Raw genomic sequence first — 24,059 nt, 5'->3', positions numbered from 1 at the left:
AGCACCATCACGGGTTCCACACAGAGATGTCAAAAGTGATCTGTGGACTTGGGGGCAAAGGTCAGGGTTCCACAGTCCCATGTAGACTCCAGGACTCCAGGCTCAAAATGCTGGGGTGGCAGCGGCTGCTCGTGTTTACCTTTGGTCCTTTGAGAAAGGGTCTCACTTATACCCCAGGCTTGCCTAACTCTCAGAGTGCTCTCCCTGGTACAATGTCCTCAGTGCAGAGTTCAGTTGTGCCACACCAGGCTTCTGTTTATTTCACTAATAAAAGTGCACGATGAATAGGAGTCGGGCATGGTGGTGCAGGCCTTTCATCTGAGCTCTCTGCAGCCGAGGCAAACTGATCTTTATGATTTTAGGGCTAGCCTGGTCTGCATAGCAAGGTCCTGTGCAGCCAAGGCTACAGAGTGAGACCCTGACAAAGGAAATGAAACTCTAGGAGCATGATGTAAAAATTCTTATTCTAATGTGGCTTACTTAATTTTTACGAGAAATGCAAAATTGAAAGAAATATAAACCTGTAGACTCATATGGAAAGCAGACAGCAAAATATGTATAGTTTGGTCATCAGACTACTATAAGGTTCTATATTAAGTATGGAGTAAGTAAAAACTAACTTTGACCCCATAGGGTGCAGTTGACTAAAATCCTGTTTTTACATTGATTTGTCTTTTCTACAAAATAATAGTTTAAGAGACTGCATATTCCTGGTGCATTTTTAAATCAAACTTTGTATTTACAAAAGAATGAAAATAACAGCACGTTTCCACAACTGGCCTGAAGTAAGGCTAGCCCAGAAACAGGCAGGTTTCCTTTGCCCTTTCTCATTTTCATAGCAAAACCTCACTAATGCCCAAAAAATGGGTCCTCAAATCCCCAGAAGGTGATCAGAATTGAGGGCAGGTGGCTGGTCCTTCAGAGGTTCAAGGTACTGCACTTCTCTGTCTAGCAAGGATGGTGGGAGTCCTGCACCTCACTCAGCAGGCTGCCATGGCTCTACAAAGGATTGGGCTGGCCTTGCCAGACCAGACACTTAACTTACTTTCTTTCTTTCTTTCTCTTTCTCTCTCTACCCCCCCCCTCTCCCTCTCTCCCTCTCTCTCTCTCTCTCTCTCTCTCTCTCTCTCTCTCTCTCTCTCTCTCTCTCTCTCCCTCCCTCCCTCCCTCTCTCTCTCTCCCCCTCCCCCCACCCTGTCTCCCTCCTTCCTCCCTCCCCCTCCTCAATCCCTCCACCTCCTCCCTCCCTCTCGTTCCCCTCCTCCCCCTCCCTTTCATTGTCCCTCTGTTCTCCCCGCCCCCCCGCCAGCTCTTCCTGTCCCTCAGATCACACTAGCCAATCAGGGCTCCCAGGCGGACTGCCAGTCAAAATCGAAAATAGGGCGGGCACTTCCGGTCTGCCGTGCGGCGCGCTCCGCCGCACGTGATCTGAGGGAGACTCTCGCGTTCCGTGTTCTGCGCTGTGACCCGCGGTCGGGAGCTTTGAGGAGAGCGGGGCGAGCTCGGAACCGCCATGGTGAGCGAGGGCCGCCGTGCCCACGCGGGAGGAGCCGCGGGAGCCGGTGTGGGTTCCTCCCGGGGCTGTGGGCACCGGCGGCGGACGCGGCGCCCGTGTGGTCACCTGAGGTCCCTGAGGTCCCCGCTGTGCCCGCAGCTCCGGGGTCCTGTGCACTCCGAATACCTGCCGTCTGCGGCTGCGCAGAACAATGAGATGGGTACGCTGTGCGCATAGTTTCTTATTGTGACGTCAGCGTGCAAGGCCTGTGCCCGCGCCACTTTCGTTGTCGCTCGGAGAGGCAGATTCGCTAACTCGCAGAGTCCCGGTCCTCTAGCGTCTTCTAGAAGTTCTGCATTTGGCACTGAACATTCAGGTGTAGGATCCGTCTGCAGTTAGTGCTGTGCAGGGCGAAAAGTCTGTGTCATGAACACTTCTGCGTGGTGCAGTCGCGTGTGTCAGTAAGGCCAGACTGAAATCCCCTGCCGCAGGATATAAGGATGATTGTGTGCCATTACGCTAGTGGTGGGAACCAAACCCAGGTCTTCTGCAAGAACAAGAAGTGGTGGTAACTGCTGGGTCATCTCTCCTGTCCTAAACTTGCCAGATTTTCAAAACCTGCTGTGTGCTTGTGCACAAGTACATGCTGAAAAGCCAGTGTCAAGAGAGTTGAGGTTTGCTTAAAAATCTGTGTTTGGGGCTTGGGACATGACGCAGTAGGTTTGCTGGTCAGATTTGGTCAGCTAGAGTCAGACTGGCCTGTAGGCTAAGCTATATATAGGGTGTTTTTTGATTAGTAGTTGATGCAGTAGGGCCCATCCCACTGTGGGTGGGGCCACCGCGGGCAGATGCTCCCAAGTTGCTTTAGGAAGCAAACTGAGCAGGCCATGCTAGTGGGGCAGTAGGCCACATTTCTCCAAGTTGATAGCACATGTGGCGAACATAAGCCTGTGGTGTATGCGAGTTAGCAGATCTGCTCCTGGACCCATCCTTTGGGGTGTCAGCCAGAGCCGGAGACTTATTATTGAAGAGATTTTTCTTTATTAAGGTCTCAGTGTGCTCCAAGGTTGCCTGGATCCCAGTGTACAGCCCCACAGCCCGTTAACGTTGCTGTCCCCCTGAATCCGCTCCTCGATTCTTGGATTAAAGGTTTATAGCACCACACAGTGCTAGATCTACCCATTTGACTCACAGAGTGGGCTGTCCATTTCAGTAACAGGAAAATGGTATTTGGAGCATGGCTTCTCCATGGAGAACAGAAGAGTATGACCAGTTTGTTGTCCACTGCAAGGGTAAGCAGGCTAGGCAATGGCTGGATTTCAAGTTGTTTAATTCTAAGACAGTGAGCTGCAGGGGCCTCCGTCAGAAGAGGAACCTGATGGGGCATGGCGAGTGAACTTCTGTGCACTTTCCCAGCGTGTGTTCATTCGCACCATATGAGGGAGTGCAAACCAAAGTGTTTGGTGTACAAATTGGGGAGTTTACCTCGAGCCTCTGAAGTTCCAACTGGGCGACTCTCTCATGTTGGTACATGCAAAAGTGGCGAGAGGACCGAGACACAGGCATTTGGCTGTGGCTTGTGTGTCAGCATACAGCGCTCAGCAGCTAACATTTTACACAGAGAAGGCCATACACGCAGTAATGGCATTCCCTCTACCAGGAAAGGACCTGCTCTAGCTCAGTCCGTATAGGTAAGTGTTCTTTCTGCTTATTTTTAAGTCTTTTCCACATCGGTTGTTGGTGCCTGTGTTAGTGTTCTGTTGCTGTGAAGAGAAGCCTTGGCCATGGCAAGTGTTAAAAAGGAAAACATTTAATTGGGCCTGGCTTATAGTTTCAAAGGTTTCGTTTATTGTCATCATAGTGAGGAACATGGTGGCAGGCAGGCAGACATGGTCCTGGAGAAAGTACTTGAGAGTTCTACATTGGATCCACAGGCAGCAAGAAGGCCACTGTGCCATGCTTGGGCCCTTGAAACCTCAAAGCCCACCTGCAATGAGACACTTCCTCCAACAAGCCTACACCTATTAGGAGGGATTGGCCACACCTCCTAATCCCTGTCAAACAATGCCACTCTCTGATGCTGACTATTCAGTCATAAAGGCCTGTGGAGGCCATTCTCATTCAAACCACCACAGTATCACTTCTGTTCTCCAATGACTGCCAGTTATCAAGAACTTTATTCCTGGTGGTGGCACTGCAGGCCTTTAATCCCAGCACTCAGGAGGCAGAGGAAGGCAGATCTCTGTGAGTTTGAGGGCAGCCTGGTCCACAGAGCAAGTTGCATCACATCCAGGGATACACAGAGAAACCCCTTCTCTAAAAACTTCAAAACAAGAAAGAAATAAGAACTTGTGATGTTTCTTAATTGGTTATTCCTTCATCTTAAGAGCAAGGTGCCATGTAGCCCAGGCTTGCCTAATACTATGCCATTGAGACCTGCCTTGAATATCTAAACCTGCCTCTGCCACCCAGTACTGGGAATATGGGTATGCAGGTCAGTGAGAAGGAAAAAGACAAGGGAATGAGTGTCCTCATAGCACCCAGACTTTTATTAGGGATTTGCTAATGCAGAGGAACCTGTAAGAATTTGAGTCCATTGCTAACCTGCAAGCTGGTATAGTCACAACAGAAAAATGGAGGTGGCAGGAAGGAGGTTGAAAGGATTCCGGTTTTGTCTGCAGTGTGAGTTAATTGTGAGTAGTTCTGTCATCAATTTTAGGTGATTGTTAAGCCAGAAAAATCACAGGCCAGTTAGGCAGGACCACACAAATTTGCCCAGTTCTTCTGCTCTGATTGAACTAGTGTAACTATGTTAATTTGGTTTCTAGAAGGAAATTCACTTCTCTATCCAAATTCTTGATTGCCCTGGTCTGTGGACCCCAATAAACATTTATCAGCTAAGGTATCTTTGGTGTGTTCCAACATAGTCAGTCCCTTCAGCACATGGGGCCATGAGCTGGTTTAGAAGCTTTGAAATAATTTTGTGAAGTTATACTTCCATCATCTGGCCTTTCCTTTTCCTTGCTCCCAGCTCTCCATAAACCCCTCCTTGCCTTCAAAGTCATAGCCTTTTGTTTTGGTGATCCTATTTGAATGTGACCTATTATTTTTAATTTATTTTATATGCATTGGCGTCAGACCCCTGGAACTAGAGTTACAAACAACTATGAGCTGCCTTATGGGTGGTGGGAATTGAACCTGGGTCCTCAGGAAGAGCAGCCAGTTCTCAACTGCTGTCAGTCTCTCCAGTCCCCTGACCTATGTTTTTTAAAACACCTTTTTCTTCAAACTCTAAGTTATTTGCACTCTGTCCTATATTTGAATAAGAAATTGCAATAGGAAGGGAGTATCCAGTATAATATTTGGTTGTGAGCCTAGCCTTTAAAGGCTGAGCCATCTCACCAGTCCACTGTCTCTGTTTGGTATTAATTTGATTGAACAATACCAAGACAAGCACCTAGCACATAGAATTAATTACTGCATCTATTTTATTGGTATGGTTTAAGGTGAGTCTCCCTGCCTTTTAGGGGTGGTTTGTAGGTGGAGGCATTGGCCTGTCTTCATTTGATTTTAGACCTTTATGCAGGCCAGAGTTTCTGTTCTCTGTATCATGGGGCTTTATCTATTAGCAGGTCTTCACCACTACTTCTAATTTTACTCCTTCATAAAGGCCCCTAGAATCACTTAGCTCAGAAATCCAGAACTCCCTAACGCTGTTGGCTTTGTTGGCCTCTGGTAAGGACGAGACTGCTAAGAGTTTCAGTGACACTTCTGGGTTTTTGTTAAGAACAAAACTGATTCTTTTGTTTGAGGACTTTTTACCCTACGTGGTCTAGCCAATTTCTACCTCTTTTTTGTACCTCTGCCTCTCTGAAGAAGTACTCATACCGGGATTGGAGCAACAGCTGATCAGGTTTTCCAGCTATTTGGGGTGTCAGGTGGCAGCATTTGGGCACTACACCAGAGGTCCTCTTTATAAGACCCATCTGTCAGATGTAGATAGGAAAGTAGGTCCTTGACTGGTGTTTTGAAGGGATTAAAATGCCCAGAGTACATTAGGCTGTCCTGATCCGGTCACAGGAGCCCCTTCCATAGACTCCTGGTTTTCTTGTGTTGCTAAGGTTATTCTCCAGAGCAGTGAACCTGCCGTCAGCTTTCATTCCTTTAACAGCTGTTGCATGAGCTAAAGTCAGCATGGTGCCTTTCTCATATGGCTTCTAAATAGAAAGAGAAAAGATATTTACCATCATTTCATGTTTATATTAAAACAATACTGGCTGGTCTCCCTTAGCTGTGCTTCAGTGAGCCAAAGTCTGATGTTGTTTATCTGAGGAACATCTTTTTATCCAAAAAAATAAAATAAAATTAGTGCGATATATTTGTCTAAGTATTACCTCCTGTAGACTTAGACTTAATATCTGCGGAGTGTTATCCCTTGAGTTGTTACCAAGTCTTTTAGTTTTTGGTTAAACTTTCCTGCTAAGTGCTGAAGACTATGCAGTTGACCAAAAGTAATTTTTTCTCTCCTGTCAAGGCCAGTTGTGCAGCTGATCCTCCGGTGTCACATGGACTTGAGAGAACTCTCAGGCTGCTGTAACCTTTTTTGTACTACTTGTCCATCAATATGAGGATAAGTCAAAGCCTTGCTTGAAAAACTGGTTCCCTTTGAAACCTGGATTGACCCTTTTGGTAGACCTGACAATATTTTGAATTCATTGAATGGGGTCTGTTTGCTCTCCAAATTTACGATCTGTCAATCCCTGTTATTTTTCTCAGAATATCCCTGTCGTATTCTCAATCTAAGTAGAAGTCGAGCATGACATGACTCAGAACTTCCCCTTTAGAGGTGGCTTTCTATAAGTCAAGTTGCCTGTGTTAGAAAAGGCACAGTATAATTTATCATGTACAATGTGGGATTAATAACTCATAATTTAAAGACTATAGGACACAGAAAATATCTAAAATAACTGAGAAAGAAACAATATTAGGATATTCTTTTTCCATGTCTTGTTTATTTCAATGCAAACAGAAAATTCATGTAAAAGCATGGGTTCCCAGGGCATGCTTAGGGCGATACAAAGATGGAAATCAATGTGGGCCAGAAAAGTCCCAAGTGTCTTTGGAAAAAAACTATGTGGATGTTCCAGGACGGAGTTGGGAGCATGAGGTGAGGTTAAGACCCAGAGTAGCCTGCTCACTGGCAGCATGTTGTCTAGCACCCTGACATCTATTCTCTTGATTCTCTTGGGTGTGTACTTTCCCAAGTCTGGCTCTGTGCTAATACAAATTCACATAAGCCTTCCAGTTCTAACCATTGTAGAGCATTAGGAAGTTAGTTAATGTTAATGTTAGTCCTGTTAATCCTGTTAATCTTAGTCTTAGTTAACGTTAGAGGTGAAATCTGGGCAGTGTTTCCTCAGCTGGTGTTCTGTTGCAGAGGTTGAGATGAGACTGGGTATTGGGTTTGGAGGAGAAGAAGGAAGGTGAAGGTCTTTGGTTAATTTACCCGTTTCCCCAGCCTGCTCGGCTGGTGTATTACAGTGACTGCCAGCTGGTGTTGGAGGCTGGGGTACTGGGATGCTTTGGGGGAAGGAAGGTTGGAGAGCTTTGTGATCCATTGGGGATGGGGTCAGGGAGGAAAGGGAGACAGCAGCAGGTGTTCTGCTACACAGCTGGGCATGAGTCTGGGGAAATTGGATCTGGAGAACAGGAGAGGTGTGGAGCCACCGTCAGCCCAGTTGTCGGGAAGAACTAGGTCATCGTCACAGTCTGAACAAAGCAAAAACAAACGCCAGCAGTGTAAATAGCTCACTGTCCATCTATCTGGGATTCACAGTCTTCTGGGCTCCTCCAGGGGACTCTGTCACTTCTCCAGCCCCGCCCTCTGCAGCGCACACATCCTGTCTTCCAGGCTCCGACTGCCCCCGCTCCTCCACTGCTGTTCTTGGTGTCATCTCATGGTACCGGTATCGCCACTGTGCTCAGGCTTCTTGCTGCAATTCCACTTTCACTAGTAGCCTCTCCTGGCTTACTTCCTGGTGCTAAACCTCAACTTCCCTGCATAACTGTTCAACCCTGAGCCTTCAGCTGCTGCTAAGACTGCATCTTCACCAATGGCCTCTCACTGTGCCAAGCCTCAGGTGCCCTTCACGATTCCTTCATGCCTTCAAAACCAGTGCCACCTGGATGACTCTAACACTCTTAAGTTCACCTGCCAGTGCAAGGTGCAACCTTGGCCACTGTGGTGGTGTGAAAGACAGTAGCACTATTGCTATTGGGAGCTGTGGCGTTGTTGGTGTAGGTATGAAGTAAGTATGTCACTGTGGAGGCAGGCTTTGAGTTGTGATATATACCCAGGCCTCGCTCAGTATGATACACAAACTGTTATCATTCATAAACGCAGGTGACTCGAGGCCTCTGCTGGTCTTTTTGGAGATGAGAGACCTCAGCAGGTGAGAGACAGTCAGTGTTAACATTTATAAAATGGGATGACCCGAGGCTGGCCCCATGAGAGGCAGCAGCAGGCTCCCTTGGCCTTGGGGAGATTGCAGTGAGTGAAAGACAGATACACCATGCAAAGAGAACTTGGGTATAGAGTTTATTTAGTAGGCTATGGAGGGAAAAGAGAGAAGGGGTTTGAGAAAGATAAGAGAGGGAGAGACAGATTCTTCACACAAAGGGACTGGTAGAATCTTTACTTCTTCTGAAATGTCACAAGCCAGACCTCCATCTTCTGCACTGCTCTCAGTATTCTGTCTTCCAAGCTCCTGCAGAACTGTTCACTTGAGCTCTCAAAGCTCAAAGTTCCAAAGTCCTTTCACAATCCTCCTGAAACAACATTGCCAGATTTGTAAGCAATACCCCATGATACTGGTACCAACTTGTCTTATTTAGGTTTCTATTGCTGTGATAAAGCACCATGACTAAAAAGGAAGTTGCAGAGGAAGGGGTTTATTTGGCTTACACTTTATTATCAATGTACATCAAAGGAAACCAGGTCAGGAAACTTGGAGGCAGGAACTGATGCAGAGCCTGTGGAGGGGTACTGTTTACTGACTTGCTCCCCATGGCTTGCTCAGCCTGCTTTCTGTATAACCCAGGACCACCAGCCCTTGGATGGAACTATTCACCGTGGACTGGGCCCTCTCTGACAACCAGTAATTAAGAAAATGTCCTACTGATTTCCAAAGTGTTGCACAAGTTTGCATTCCCACCAGCAATGGATGAGTGTTCCCCTTACTCCACATCCTCTCCAGCATAAGCTATCATTAGGGTTTTTGATCTTAGCCATTCTGACAGGTATAAGATGGTATCTCAGAGTTATTTTGATTTGCATTTCCCTGATAGCATTTTCCTGAAGTATCTTTTGGCCATTTGAAATTCTTCTGTTGAGAATTCTCTGTTTAGTTCGGTACTCTATTTTTTAATTGATTTATTTAGAATTTTAATGTCTAATTTCTTGAGTTCTTCATATATTTTGGAGGTCAGAAATTTGTCTGATATGGGGTTGGTGAAGATCTTTTCCTATTCAATAGGCTGCCTTTTTATCTTATTGACTGTGTCCTTTGCTTTACAGAAGCTTCTCAGTTTCAGGAGATCCCATTTATTTATTGTTGCTTTTAGTGTCTCTGTGCTACTGGGATTATATTTAAGAAGTAGTCTCCTGTGCCCATACATTGAAGGCTACTTCCCACTTTCTCCTCTATCAGGTTCAGTATGGTTGGAGTTATTGAGTTTTTTTTGTTTTTTTTTTTTTTTCTTTTTTTGAGACAGGGTTTCTCTGTGGTTTTGGAGCCTGTCCTGGAACTAGCTCTTGTAGACCAGGCTGGTCTTGAACTCACAGAGATCCGCCTGCCTCTGCCTCCCAAGTGCTGGGATTAAAGGCGTGCGCCACCACCACCCGGCCTATATTGAGTTCTTTAATCCATTTAGACTTGAGTTTTGTGCATAATGATAGATATGAACCTATTCTCATTCTTCTACAGGTTGACATCCAGTTATGCCAGCACCCTTTATTAAAGATGCTTTCTTTCTTCCATCGTATTATTTTAGCTCTTTGTCAAAAATCAGGTGTTCAGCCAGGTGGTAGTGGTGCATGCCTTTAATCCCAGCACTCGGGAGGCAGAGGCAGGTGGATCTCTGTGAGTTCGAGACCAGCCTGGTCTACAAGAGCTAGTTCCAGGACAGGCTCCAAAACCACAGAGAAACCCTGTCTTGAAAAACCAAAAAAAAAAAAAAAAAAAAAAAATCAGGTGTTCATGTGTGTATGGATTAATATCTGGGTCTTCAATTCTATTCCATTGGTCAACTTCTCTGTTTTTATGCCAATACCAAGCTGTTTTCAACTGTAGCTCTGTAATAGAGCTTGATGTTAGGAATGGTAATGCCTCTGGCAGTTCCTTTATTGTACAGGATTGTTTTGGCTATCCTGGGTTTTTTGTTTTTCCATATGAAGTTGATTATTGTTCTTTCAAGGTCTGTGAAGAATTGGGTTGGGATTTTGATGGGAATTGCATTGAATCTATAGATTTGCCTCTGGTAGGATTGCCATTTTTACTATGTTGGTTCTTCTATCCAAGAGCATGGGAGATCTTTCCATTTTCTGGTATCTTCTTTAATTTCTTTCTTGAAAGACCTAAAGTTCTTGTCAAATAGGTCTTTCACTTCCTTGGTTAGTGTTACCTCAAGATATTTTATGTTATTTGTAGCTATTGTGGAAATCAGTATGGCAGTTTCTCAGAAAATTGGGAATCAACCTACCTCAGGATCCAGCAATACCACTCTTGGGAATATACCCAAAAGATGCTCAATCATACTACAAAAGCATTTGTTAAACTATGTTCATAGCAGCATTATTTGTAATAGCCAGAACCTGGAAGCAACCTAGATACCCCTCAACTGAAGAATGAATGAAGAAAGTATGGTACATTTACACATTAGAATACTACTCAGCGGTAAAAAAACAGTGACATTTTGAATTTTGCATGCAAATGGATGGAATTAGAAAACACTATCCTGAGTGAGGTAACCTAGACCCAAAAAAATCAATACGGTATGTACTCACTTATATACAAAGGACACTGAGCCTATAGTTCATGATCCTAGAGAAGCTAAGTAATAAGGTGGACCCGAAGAAAAACATATATAGACCCACCTGGAAATTGGACACTGACAAGATCTCCTGACAAAAGTGGGAGCATGGGTGTGGGGGGTAGAAGGAAGGGTAGAAGAGAAAGAGGAGGGGAGAAGGGGAGGGTTGAGGAGAACTTGGAATTGGATAGTCGAGATGGAGGAGGGACAGATATGAGAGCAAGGAAAGAGATATCTTTGATTGAAGGAGCCATTATGGGGTTAACAAGAAACCTGGCTCTAGAAAAAGTCCCAGAAATCCACACGGATGACCCCAGCTAAGACCCTGAGCAATAGAGGAGAGGGTGCCCAAACTAGCCTTGACTTGCAGTCAGAATGATGAATATCTTAAATATCACCATAGAACCTTCATCCAACAACAGATGGAAACAGAGGCAGGAACCCACATTGGAGCACTGGACTGAGCTCCCCAGATCCAGTTGAAGAGTAGAAGGAGCAAAGAGGTCGAGATCATGAAGGGTTCATCCACTGAAACAGACTACCTGAGCTAATTGAAGCTCTCCAACTCCACAGGACTGGGAACAAACCAGCATAGGACCAAATTAGTCCCTCTGAATGTGGCTGACAGTTGTATGGCTGGGGCAGACTGAGGGACCACTGGGAGTGGCACCAGGATTCATCCCTACTGCATGTACTGGCTTTTTGGGATCCTGTTCTCTTTGTATGTATACCTTGCTCAGACTAGATGCAATAGGGAGGGCCATGAACTTTCCACAAAGCAAAGTGACTTACCCTCTCTTAGGATAATCCTTAGGGTGGTGGGGTGGGAGGGTGTGTGGAAAGAGTGGGAATTTGGATTGATTTTTTTAAAATAAATTCTATTAAAAAAAACATTAAAAAAGTAGGAAATGCTCTCCCTTCAGGCTTGCGTACAGCTCGAGCATACTGAGGCATTTCCTCAGCTGATTTCCTCCTCTCGGATAACTGTGACCTGTATCAAGTTGGCATAAAGCCAACACACATTAGATTGCTGTTTTAGATTTTTGCTGTTGTTTTGGTTTTGTTTTTTTTTTTTTGGTTTTTGTTTTTTATCGGACAGAATCTCACTATATAACAGCTTTGACTGTCCTGGAACTTGCTCTGAAGACCAGACTGGACTCAAACTCACAAAGATATGCCTGGCTCTGTCTCCTGAGAGCTGGGATTTAAAGACAAGCACCATGAGCCCCTGGCAAGAATTTTGAAATTTTTAAAAATATGCTTATATCTTTTGCCTATGTGTATACACACACAAACATACACACATACACATGTGAGCCTGGTGTTACTGAAGTAGAAGAATATATTGTCTTCTCTTGATTTGAAGTTACAAATGGTTGTAAACCTCTGAGTACTGGGGATTGATTGAGGTCCTCTGCAAAACTGTTGAGCCATATGTATACTCTAGTTTTTTTATTCAACATTTCCCTTGCTAATGCTTTTGAGAACTTTTTGATCTGCCAGTCAGTAACTTATTAAAATTTCATTCAGGAATATATTAGTCTTAAAGTTTAAACTAGGCCTCTCCAGTTTTCTGGAAGATAAGTATAGAACTGGAATGAATGTTTAAGTCTTAGGAGGAATTCTGTGTGATCCCCTAAGTGCTTTCTATTCTTGTTTGTTTGTGACAGCATCTTACTATGTACCTCTGTCTGTCTTGGAAATCTCTACATAGACCAGGCTGGCCTAAAATCTCAGAGAGTCACCTATCTCTGCCTCCTTAGTTTTGGAATTAAAGGTTTACACCACCATGTGTACCTTGTTCATTCTTTTTTAAGTTAGGATTTTTGATACAATTCTGTTATTGTTTCCTCATCATGCTGTTTGAATGTCTCTCTGTATATCTGCTAATAGTCATTTCTCTTGCAATGCTATAACCTATTCAGCGGGCATAGAAACGAGAGGCATGATCTTTTTTATTTCCTTCAAAACATCTTCATGACTACATTTGAAATTCTGTGACATGGAATGAGTGTATGGATCATACAGAATTATGTAAATATATTCTCAATTTGCAATGCAGTCGGTCTCACCATTTCTATTATGTATATATTTGGGGTATTTTAGGATGCCGTGACCTATGAGAATGTGCATGTGAACTTCACTCATGAAGAGTGGGCTTTGCTGGATCCTTCCCAGAAGAGTCTCTACAAAGATGTGATGCTGGAAACCTATTGGAACCTCACTGTTATAGGTAAGACTGCTGGGTTTTTTGTAATTTTTTAATAATAAGTGGACAAGCATTTCTTGATTGTTGATGCTTTCCTGGGATTGAAGGAAGTATGTGATGAATAAATTAGGCATGGTTCTCAGGTTCAACAAAGATAGTGACTTAAATTTTGTAGTTTGCTGTAGTGTATCATACATTTTCCGGTACTGTATTTTAGGCTACAAATGGGAAAACAAGAATATTGAAGAACATTGTCAAAGTTCTAGAAGACATGAAAGGTAATTTTCATATGCAAACTGATATATATGTACCTCTGAAGAAATCTCAGTTTTCCCTGAAGCTTTAAGAAAAGACAACACTAAATAAGCACAGCTTTATGATGATTATGAAATCCTCACAAACCAGTGTGCCTCAGTGTCAGGTAGGTGATGTATTTCCAAGGCATTCCTCTAAGAAAGAAGACAATGAAAAAATGTGTTAACACATGACACTTTTAATTATATTAATTATAGCCCCATGAGATCCATTTTGTAGAACTGTTTATCCTTTCTGTTTCATACCATGTAAGTATCATATAGGAATCCCTTAATTAGGGGGATCAGTGTCTGTCCAAGACCTTTTTTTATTAAGATTTATTTATTTACTATGTATACAGTGTTCTGCCTAAATGTTCCCTGCAGGCTAGAAGAGGGCACCAGATCTCATTACAGATGGTTGTGAGCCACCATGTGGTTGCTGGGAAGTGAACTCAGGACCTCTGGAAGAGCAGCCAGTGCTCTTAACCACTGAGCCATCTCTCCAGCCCTGTCCAAGACCTTTTATATGCATATAGTTCATAGTAAAGCTAGTGTTGCCCATATACTTACAGAGATTTACCATAGTTTATTGAGAGGAACAGTTGATGAGCATCAAGAAGGTTGTCATGGTGAAAAACCTTAATCCCTATACCACATCTCTCTATGAGGAACAAAAACTTAGATTGTGTGAATGCAATGTGAAAGCCTTTTGTTTGTTGTTCTATAGATACCTGAAAATAAGAGATATGAAAAGAAGCAGTGTAATCAACAGTTAGATATGTAGTAGTCCCCACTATGAGTAGATTTGGTGAATGTGATACAAATTTACAATTCATTCGTTTTCCAACTACATTGGAAGTACATCAATAAACTCACACTGTTAAAAAAAAAAAACCTTTATGAGTACAAGGAAGGTGAGAATTCTTCTGTCTACACTGGTTCACTTCGCACATGTAGTATGACTCACAGTATAGAAAAATGTTATGGGGCTGGAGAGATGGCTCAGTGGTTAAGAGCATTGCCTGCTCTTCCAAAGGTCCTGAGTTCAATTCCCAGCAACCACATGGTAGCTCACAACCATCTGTAATGGGGTCTGGTGCCCTCTTCTGACCTGCAGGCATACACACAGACAGAATATTGTATACATAATAAATAAATAAATATTTTTTAAAAAATTAAAAAGAAAAAAGAAAAATGCTATGCATGCAGCCAGTGTGGTAAAATTATTTGTTCTTCCAGTTCTGTTCTGAAAAAGTTCATATGGTAAAAGGAAGTGATAAATATGAACTATCTACTAAAGTCTTTAACCTTCCCAGGTATCTTCAAACACACAAAGGAACCCATAATGAAGAAGATCTCTGTGAATATAATCAGCGTGATAAAGACTTTAGATCTGATTCCTCTTTACAATTACACCAAAGAACTCATATGGAAGTAGAGCCCTATAAACTTAATCAAGGTAGAAAAGACTTTGCATATTTCACTAGTCTTCAATATCTTGAAAACATTCATACTGGAGAGAAACCCTATGAATGTAATCAATGTGGTAAAGCCTTTATACATTTTAGTCGTCTTCAAAACCATTACAAAATCCATACTGGAAAAAAACCCTATGAATGCCATCTATGTGGTAAAGCCTTTGGAAGTCGCAATTATCTTAAAGTACATGGAAGAATTCATACTGGAGAGAAACCCTATGTATGTAATTGGTGTGGTAAAGCTTTTATGTATTTAAGCAGTCACCGAAATCATGAAAAATCTCATACTGGGGAGAAGCACCATGTATGTAATCAATGTGGTAAAGCCTTTGCATGTCGCGGTGATCTTAAAACACATGAAAGAATTCATACTGGAGAGAAACCCTATGTATGTAACCAGTGTGGTAAAGCCTTTGCACGTTTCATTCATCTTCAAAGCCATTTCAGAAACCATACTGGAGAGAAACCCTATGAATGCCATCAATGTGGTAAAGCCTTTGCAAGTCGCCAATATCTTAAAGTACATGGAAGAATTCATACTGGAGAGAAACCCTATGTATGTAATTGGTGTGGTAGAGCTTTTATGTTTTTAAATAGTTACCGAAGTCATCAAAACTCTCATACTGGGAAGAAACCCCATGTGTGTAATCAATGTGGTAAAGCCTTTGCATGTCGCAGTGATCTTAAAACACATGAAAAAATTCATACTGGAGAGAAACCCTATGTATGTAACCAGTGTGGTAAAGCCTTTATAAGTCGCCGTAAGCTTCAAATACATGAAAATACTCATACAGGAGTGAAACCTTATGAATGTAACCAGTGTGGTAAAGCCTTTGCACAATTCATTCATCTTCAAAACCATTTCAGACACCACACTGGAGAGAAACCCTATGACTGCAGTCAGTGTGGTAAAGCCTTTGCAAATCGTGGTTCTCTTAAAACACATGAAAGGATTCATACTGGAGACCAACCCTATAAATGTGATCAATGTGGGAAAGCATTTCCACATTTCAGTCGTCTTCAAAATCATTATAAAATCCACACTGGAGAGAAACCCTATAAATGCAGTCAATGTGATAAACCCTTTGCAAGTCACAATTATCTTAAAATACATGAAAGAATTCATACTGGAGAAAAGCCCTATGTATGTGATAAGTGTGATAAAGCCTTTGCACATTCTAGTAGTCTTCGACTTCATGTAAAAAGTCATACTGGAGAGAAGTACCATGAATGTAATCAATGTGGTGAAGCCTTTATAAGTCACCGTAGTCTTCAAATACACCGAAGAACTCATGCAGCAGTGAAACCTTACAAATGTAATCAATGTGGTAAAGGCTTTACAAGACACAAGAACCTTCAAAATCATGAAAGGCGTCATACTGAAGAAAAACACTATATATAATTGCTGCACTGAAACTTTGAAGGTCAGTGTAATCTTCAAACATATCAAAGAAGTAATAGTAAAAAGAAATCCTACAAATGTGAATGTGATAGTACATCTATATGTTACAGTGTTCTTTACAGTATTAAGAATTACTCCTAGCCGGGCGGTGGTGGCGCACGCCTTTAATCCCAGCACTCGGGAGGCAGAGGCAGGCGGATCTCTGTGAGTTTGAGGCCAGCCTGGTCTAGAAGAGCTAGTTCCAGGACAGGAACCAAAAAGCTACGGAGAAACCCTGTCTCAAAAATAAAAAAAAAAAAAGAAAAGAAAAAAAAAAAAAGAATTACTCCTGAAGAAAAACACCGTGAATCTAGTAAATTCAGTAAAGCTTTGCATACCACATACATTGTTTCCACTGAGCAGTCTCACTGGTGCTCAGATAGAATTAGTAGAACCATTCCATCAGTCAGATATTGGTTTTTTTTTTTCAAATTATAAATAAATTGTCATCGGTGGATAGAGGAACACAGAATAATTCGAATAATAAAACCTATTTGCAAATGAAAATGGTATTTATCCTGCCATCCATTCTTTTGAATTCTGTTTATTCTAAACACTAAATGTTGTAGGAGGCTGCTTGTTCGTTTCCTGGCAACCCAGACTCCTAAAATAAGCTCACAGAAACTGTATTAGTTAAATCACTGCTTGGCCCATTAGCTCCAGCTTCTTATTAGCTAGCTCTTACATATTAATTTAACCCATTTCTATTAATCTGTGCTTACCAGCAAAGTTCTGTCAGGCGGGGGCTACATGACTTCTCTCTGACTCCACCTTCTTTTTCCCAGCATTCAGTTTAGTTTTCCCATCTAGCTCTGCTCTACCCTATCACAGGCCCAAAACAGCTTCTTTATTAACCAGTGGCATTCACAGCATACAGAGGAAAATCCCACATCACTTCCCCTTTTCTGTTTAAATAAAAAGGAAGGTTTTAACTTTAATATAGAAAAATTATGTATAACAAAGCTATCAAGCAAAGATTACAGTTACAATATTTATATTCTATCTTTTATCATAACTAAGGAAAGCTATAATTATATATTCTTCAACTCCATCAAAGACTCCAGAAGGATATAATATTACCTAAGTAAATAGGAAGTACATTGTAAGCATCTTCCAAAACTCTAGAATTGACAGAGACATCTCACTGCTTGGATAGTTGCCCGAGAGAATGTTGAGCACCAAAGACACTCTACTTGGAGCTTGTTTTCTTCTTGGCAAAACTGACCTTTGTGCAAGGAACTGCTCATGCATCGGCCTCTGACAACATGCACGATGTCCGGACAGGACAAGCAGGATACAAGAAAAAAAAGACTGTCAAACCTTGACAAGACAAGGTAAAACGGTTTTGAAAAAATTCCTGCCTCTGAAAATGATCTGTCAGTTACTCTAGGGCTTAGCCAAAGTTGGTTGCTCCAATGTTGCAAATGAGACTTTGGGTGATTGCCCAGGTAGCCAGTTGTCTCTGTCATTTGTTGCACATTTTGGGAGTTGCTTGATTGCACTTCCTGCTTACTCAAGTAATATTATTTCCCTTCTTGGGTTTGGATGGGGTTGAAGACTAGATAGTTGTAGTTACTTTCCTCTCATGACTTGGCCAAGTTATTTATAATATAAGGCTTAAACTCCTTAGGATAGTATAATTATTGAAACATTTATCACGTTTCTTGCTTGATATTGTTTTTAGTGGTTGTAATTCTAATTTTTATACCTGATATTCTTTTTGTATTAGGCTTAGAACTCTCTTATTTAAACTAAAGGGGAGATGCTGTAGGAAATCCTACAGCCTTTAAATTACCCGCGCAGTAGGGCGTGGCCTCTCATAAATGCCTGTGGAAAGTGTGCCTTCTCTCGCTCTTCCTGCTGCTGGATTCAGTTCCTGTTCCCTGTTCATGCAGAAGACTGTGATCTGTGAGTCTATCCCTAAGTAAATAACCCTTTGTTATACTCAATTCTGAGCTAGAGTGGGATTTCTTTTTAGTGTCCATCTTCAACTAAAGGCTTGTTCCTAATACTTTCTCAGAAACACAAATGGCAAAGAATTGTCTCTGTGAGTAAATGTGGCAGAGAATTGTCTCAGTGGGTAAAGGTCATTGCAGCTAAACCTGATGACCTGAGTTCAGTCTCTGGGATATATACTTTACACATGCCAGTGTTTCTGATTCATGTTAAGGGGATGTGTTACAGCTGTAGAGTTCCAGAAGATATCCTGACTTACAGGGAAGCCAGGCTATAATTAGAGCCGCAATAGTACAGGTCTGGAACCTGGAACTGCAATAGGGGTAGAGTCGCAATAGGACAGCTGAGGCTGGGGTGCAGTGGGGGATGTTCTCCCCACAGGATATAGCAGTCCTGCACTTCTGGAGAGTCACTACAGCTGAGCTCTGCTCTTTGTTTCCTGAAGGGAACGTCCTAGCAGAGGTATCTGCTTCTTCTCCAGTCCAAGCTGTTTCTTTTTTTGCTATAGGAGAAGCCCCTGCAGAAATGTAACGATCTCCTCAGGCTCCAGTGAAAAGTTGTTTCTTTTTTCTGCTCAGCCTTGCTCAGGCCCCTTAAGGAGCATCCTAGCAAGGTTCTTCTGTTCTACTCCACCTTGCTTAGCCCCCCAAGGGAACATCTCAGCAAGGTTTTTCAGCTCATTCCCCTAAGGGACTTCCCAGCCAGGTTCTTCACCCAAGACTTTTGAGAAACAAATTTATTTGGGAAGGAGTCCAGGAGAGTGGCTGCATCTGCCAGGGAGAGATAAACAGTGGCCTTTAACTAAACAGGCAAGGCAAAGAGGCTTATTAGGACTAGAGTTTTCCCAGGCAGAAGAGGGATTGGTTAGTTTTGTTGGTAAGGGACAGAGATGGCTCTGACTTCATGGTCAAACTGTGTTTCTTTCATTGGTCCTTTTTAGCTTTTTGACTGGAATCTTAGGACCAGGGCAAATTTCTTTAACTGGTTCTGATTCTAGGGACAAAGTTTTTTTTCAGATTCAGGGCACGTGTCCTGGGTTCAAGGATAAAGGTGTTTCCCCGGCCCAGTTCTCAGATCTAGGATGTGTTTCTTTCACTGGCTCTGGGTTCAGAGTTAGGGTACTCAGTGATTGATTGGTTTCCTGCTCCAGTTGTCCCTTTTACCCTATAATTATTACTGTTGGGCTGTGGCATATGTATGTCACACACTCACATACATGAATATTTTTGTAACTGAAATAATGGCCAGTGAGGTCACTCACCTGTTTAAGGCACTTGCTCCCAAACTTAACTACCTCAGTTTGTTCTCTAGTACTGACATAGAAGAAGTAGAGAATACACACCTGTAAGTTGACCTCTGCCTGTCACATGCACAACATGGTACAGGTGTTTGCATACTGTTAAAAATTTCTAAAGAAATGAAATTAACAAAGCAAACAACCAAAATATTGAGCACATAGGAAATGATTTTCCAGTTGAAATTGATACATTGTTGCATTCCATGACATGTCACTGTTCAACAACATGACAGTTTCTGTTTAAATCTTTTATGCCTGATTCAAAGATAGGTCATTTTATAAACATATCAAGTGGGCTTAGTAGTGCAGTTTGGAGACAGGCAAATGGATCTTGCTGTGTTTGAGGCTATCATGGTCCACATAGTGAGTTCCAGGATACTCATGGTCATGTAGAGAGATCCTGTCTTAATCAACAAGAAGGGAGGTCAAGTTCATGAAGATGAAATCTACAGAGAAAGCTGGGAACTCATGAGCTCTGGACTGACAGTTGTGCACCCTCGAAGGGACCAAACTAGGCACTCTGTATATAGGAGACAGTTGTGTAGCTTGGTATATCTGAGGGGCCTCTGGCAGAGCTTTATTCTCTATGATGGGATGTCATGCTCAGCCTTAATGCAGGGCAGAGGGGCTTGGTCCTGCCTCAACTTAATGGTCCAGGCTTTGTTGACTCCCTTTGGAACCCCTTACCCTTTGGGAGAAGTGGATGGTTAGGGGGTGAAGAGGCAAGGGGGACAAGAGGAAGATTGGGAGGGAGAACTGTGGTTGGAATGTAAAATGAAATTTTTAAAAATAAAAGTATAGCATAAATCATGTGGAAATTTTTTCTAACTTAATCTGGAGTCATCTCTGCTCAACCCTTCATTATCTTCACTCACATCAAGATGTGTATGTTAAGAATGGCAATAAGCGCCAAGTGGTGGTGGCTCATACCTTTAATTCCAGCGCTCAGGAGGCAGGTGGATCTCTGTGAGTTCAAGGCCAGCCTGGTCTACAGAGCAATTTCCAGTACAAACTCCAAAGCTACAAAGAGAAACCCTGTCTTGAAAAGGATACATGCAAAGTCCATTCACAGAGGTAAAGAAATCCATTGAATCATTCAAAGACCATGGAGCAGGGCTTTTCGTCACCTCCAAGTGAGAGAAGATAGGCGTCATCTTCATCTTCAGAATGTAATAATATATTTAGGTAATGGACAGTTGTCTCAGCACTTCTGCTATTGGATACCCACTTTGGGTTCCTACTCAGAACTACCTGTATTCCAGATCCAGGAAATCTGATGCATTCTTGTGGCTTCCTTGAGTACCAGATATGCAAATGGTATAAAGATAAAATTTTAGATATTTTTATATATTTTAAATTTCTCAGTTATAAAAAGCTCAAAGAAATCCCTTTTAAAAATATGAAGTCAGATAGATAGATAGATAGATAGATAGATAGATAGATAGATAGATAGATAGAGTTTAAATGTGTGAGAGGGAAAGACTACATATTATAGAAAGGGCTTTCTTTGTGTATATTTTTTTATAAATTAAATAAAAATTTGATTTAGGTATATTGTCAGAATATGGTCCCCAGAATGGAAACTAAGATTTCTAAATGCTTGGAAGAACACACCCAAGAATACAAGAGTCTTATGACCTCAGTTTCTTCAAAACACAAAATCTTGGATTTTTTTTTTTTTTTTGCGTGTGTGCATGCTCCTCCCAGGTGCAGAAAATAAGAGTGAGTTTACTTCAGATTACTCATTATTGCTTGCTGTTGTTATTCAATTAAATGTTTCAACTATCTTTTCTATGCCTGTATGAAAAAATGTGTTTCCATATCTGGCTTGTTCTTGTCATTGTATACAGTTTGAAGTTATGAGAAGTTTGAAGTTATACATTGACTGCTTTTGTTGTTGTTGTTTTGACTTTTTGAGACAGGATTTCTCTGTGTAACAACACTTAACTGTCCTGGAACTAACTCTGTAAACCAGGCTGGCCTCGAACTCACAATGATCTGGCTGCCTCTGCCTCTCAAGTGCTGGGATTAAAGGTGTGTGCCACCACTGCCCTTCTTAACTCTTAGTGTCTTTTTTGTAGTATAGTTTTGTAGTGTAGTTTATTGGTCCCTAAATGAAGTTGTCTGTTGTGAGAGACTTTATTCTGCCTCATTTACTGGCTCCATTCTTCCAGATCCCGTCTAGAACGGTGATGAGTGGCACCTGAGCAGGAACCAGGTTGGCTTAAAAAGAAGAAAGTGGGATTCTCACAGAAGATGACAATAATGGGGCAAAAGCCATGAAAGACTTTGATTTTCTCTAACTTGTGAATCACTTTTTTTTTTTTTTTGGTTTTTTGGTTTTTCAAGACAGGGTTTCTGTGTAGTTTTAGGACCTGTCTTGGAACTAGCTCTTGTAAACCAGGGTGGCCTCAAACTCACAGAGATCTGCCTGTCTCTGCCTCCTGAGTGCTGTGATTAAAGGCGTGCACCACCACTACCCAGCAATGTGAATCACTTTTTTAATGTGCGTTGGTATTTTGCCATGGGTGTTGGGTCCCCTAGAATTTAAGTTACAGACAGTAGTGAACTACCATGTGGGTGTTGGGAATCAAAGTTGGGTCCTCTGGAAGAGCAATCAATACTCTTAACTGCTGAGCCATCTCAAGCATTTAAAGCACAAACATTACAACCACAACTATTCAGCTGCCTGCAAGTTACTTATAATCCCTGGTTTCCAGAAGAAGAAACTTAGATAAAGTATGGGACACAATCTAAAATAATATTGAACAGAACATGAACTAGGTGAAAGGCCTTCTTTCAGGCTTCTATTATTCAATATGGATGATATCTTGTTAGTCACCTCCAAAAAGGAAGAGCTACAATCCATGACTCAGGACTTGCTATGTAAAAGTGGGCTCATCATTATACCAAAAAGGTACATAGATTAGATATTGTGCAATGTTTGGGACAACGGGTTACTAGAACAAATTTTAGACCACAAAAAAAAAAATCCATAAACAAGACAATTTAAAAATCAGTTAACGTTCAGAAATTGATAGGGGGTACCTAATTGGATACATCCTACTTTAGGAAAACTAAAACTCTAGAAGGTGAGACATCATTACATATATGTATATATGTGTATTATAATTTATATATTATATATATAATATATATATATATATATATACACATATATTATCTCCTGAGGCAAGAAAACAACTATAGCTATTTGACTCCAGACTAGAAGCAGCATTCGTGTATTGTGAGGATCATTTGATGACTAACTGTCTGGTTTTCTGCCAACTTGACATGAGCAAGAGAGAGGAAGGAGCCTCAGTTGAAGAAATTCCTCAGTGAGATCCAACTGTAAGGTATTTTCTCATTTACTGATCACTGAGGGATGGCCCAGCCCATTGTATTTCCATCTCTGGGCAGGTTGTCATGGCTTCTATAAGAAGGTGGGTTGAGCAAGCCATTGGAAGCAAGCCAGTATCAGCACCCACCATGTTCTCTGCATCAGCTCCTTTTTCTGGGATCTTGCTTTGTTTGTGTCCTGACTTCCTTTTGTCATGAACTGAAGTGTAAGCCTAATAAACCCTTTTCTCCCTAACTTGCTTTTTGGTCATGGTATTTCAGTTGCAGCAATAGAAACCCTAACTAAGACACTGCCTTTAAACTTATTTTCTCCACTACTTTGTCTTCTATAGGTATTATAGCCCCAAAAGATAAACCTGTGGAATGAAAATATTTACAGCATAATGGTCAGAAAATGCTGTGCATTCCTTAATATTCTTCTTTATAATATTTCTCCTAACAATCAGTGTTTAAGACTTATCATTTTAGATTCTGCTTATATAGTTGGGTTGTTCCCAGCAATAGAACCTGCTTCAGTTTTGTCTTCACATCCTGCTAGGTTCCCATCACTACAGGAACTACATCAGGTTAAAAGTCTTCACACACCCTTTGTTTATTAGTCATACTCATGCACATTTGAACCTCCCTGTTTTCATTGCAGAAATAAAGAAGCAAGCTTATACATGAACCTGCCCAATTTTCACTTCTCTATAACAGAAACATCAACACTGCATACTAATACTATTGACTTCATGTACAGTGAGTGCCACATCCTACTTAAGTGAGACAGTTTCTACAGGAATGCCCTATTTGTGCTCTCCTACACTGTCATGGTCACATGTAGCTGAAGGTATTCCCAGAGTTAAAAGTACTAATGAATTATGGCAAATGAATGCCGTCCACTTTGTTCTTGTCCCTCAGATGCCATACCTGCACACAGTGATACATATTCAAAAATTCTTTGGGCAGTTCCTTGTAAACCCGCCCAGCGGGTCAGTTAGTCCAGGGTCCCGAAGAGGCACTATCTGAAAAGACATGGGTGGAAAAGAGGAAGGAGGCCAAGCAAGAAAGATCTGTTGTCAAAGCCTCCGTTTATTAGCGTCATGGTTGTGGCTTATATAGCCCCTGGATGAGGAATTTGGGTTGGGATGGGGGCAGGGGCATGGCCAGGACAGGAAGGGATCTTGCAGCGATGGTCACGAGCCGACACTTGGTCATGAGTCAGTCCCGAGGTCACGAGTCCTCGGTCAGGAGGTCACGAGTCGACACACCTAGTGTTCTCTATGCAGGCAGAATAGTTCCTTTTGTGATTCCAACCACAAACAGTTCTCTAAATAGTTGGAATGCGGGGCAGGTTCCGCTAACAGATAACTCAAGATAGTTGGGTGTGGGGTGGGCTCTGCAACAAACAGTTCTCAATACAGTTGGGGTGTGGGGCTCTCTGCAAACATCCCCAGG

At 42.1% G+C, this 24,059-nt stretch overlaps 1 protein-coding gene across 3 annotated transcripts in view; it reads left to right on the top strand.

Moving 5' to 3' along the window:
- The window catches only part of LOC130875422 (zinc finger protein 431-like), a 58,011-nt gene extending 35,173 nt beyond the window's left edge, over positions 1-22,838 (top strand). The window contains exons 1-4 of one of the 3 annotated variants that reach the window (XM_057771176.1): positions 1,325-1,516; positions 12,692-12,818; positions 13,012-13,072; positions 14,407-22,838. In XM_057771176.1, the coding sequence (XP_057627159.1) occupies positions 1,514-1,516; positions 12,692-12,818; positions 13,012-13,072; positions 14,407-15,970 (1,755 nt within the window). In that variant the 5' untranslated portion in view covers positions 1,325-1,513 and the 3' untranslated portion in view covers positions 15,971-22,838. Of the gene's footprint in view, positions 1-1,324; positions 1,517-12,691; positions 12,819-13,011; positions 13,073-14,406 lie in introns of those variants that run through there. The other 2 variants (XM_057771177.1, XM_057771180.1) reach the window with 2 other exon arrangements.
- The last annotated feature ends 1,221 nt before the right edge of the window (positions 22,839-24,059 follow it).

This window comes from Chionomys nivalis, chromosome 6 (genome assembly GCF_950005125.1).
Source record: "Chionomys nivalis chromosome 6, mChiNiv1.1, whole genome shotgun sequence".
Classification (NCBI taxonomy): Eukaryota; Metazoa; Chordata; class Mammalia; order Rodentia; family Cricetidae; genus Chionomys; species Chionomys nivalis.
Note: the sequence above shows the minus strand (reverse complement) of the source record. Positions and strands in the feature narration are given on the sequence as shown.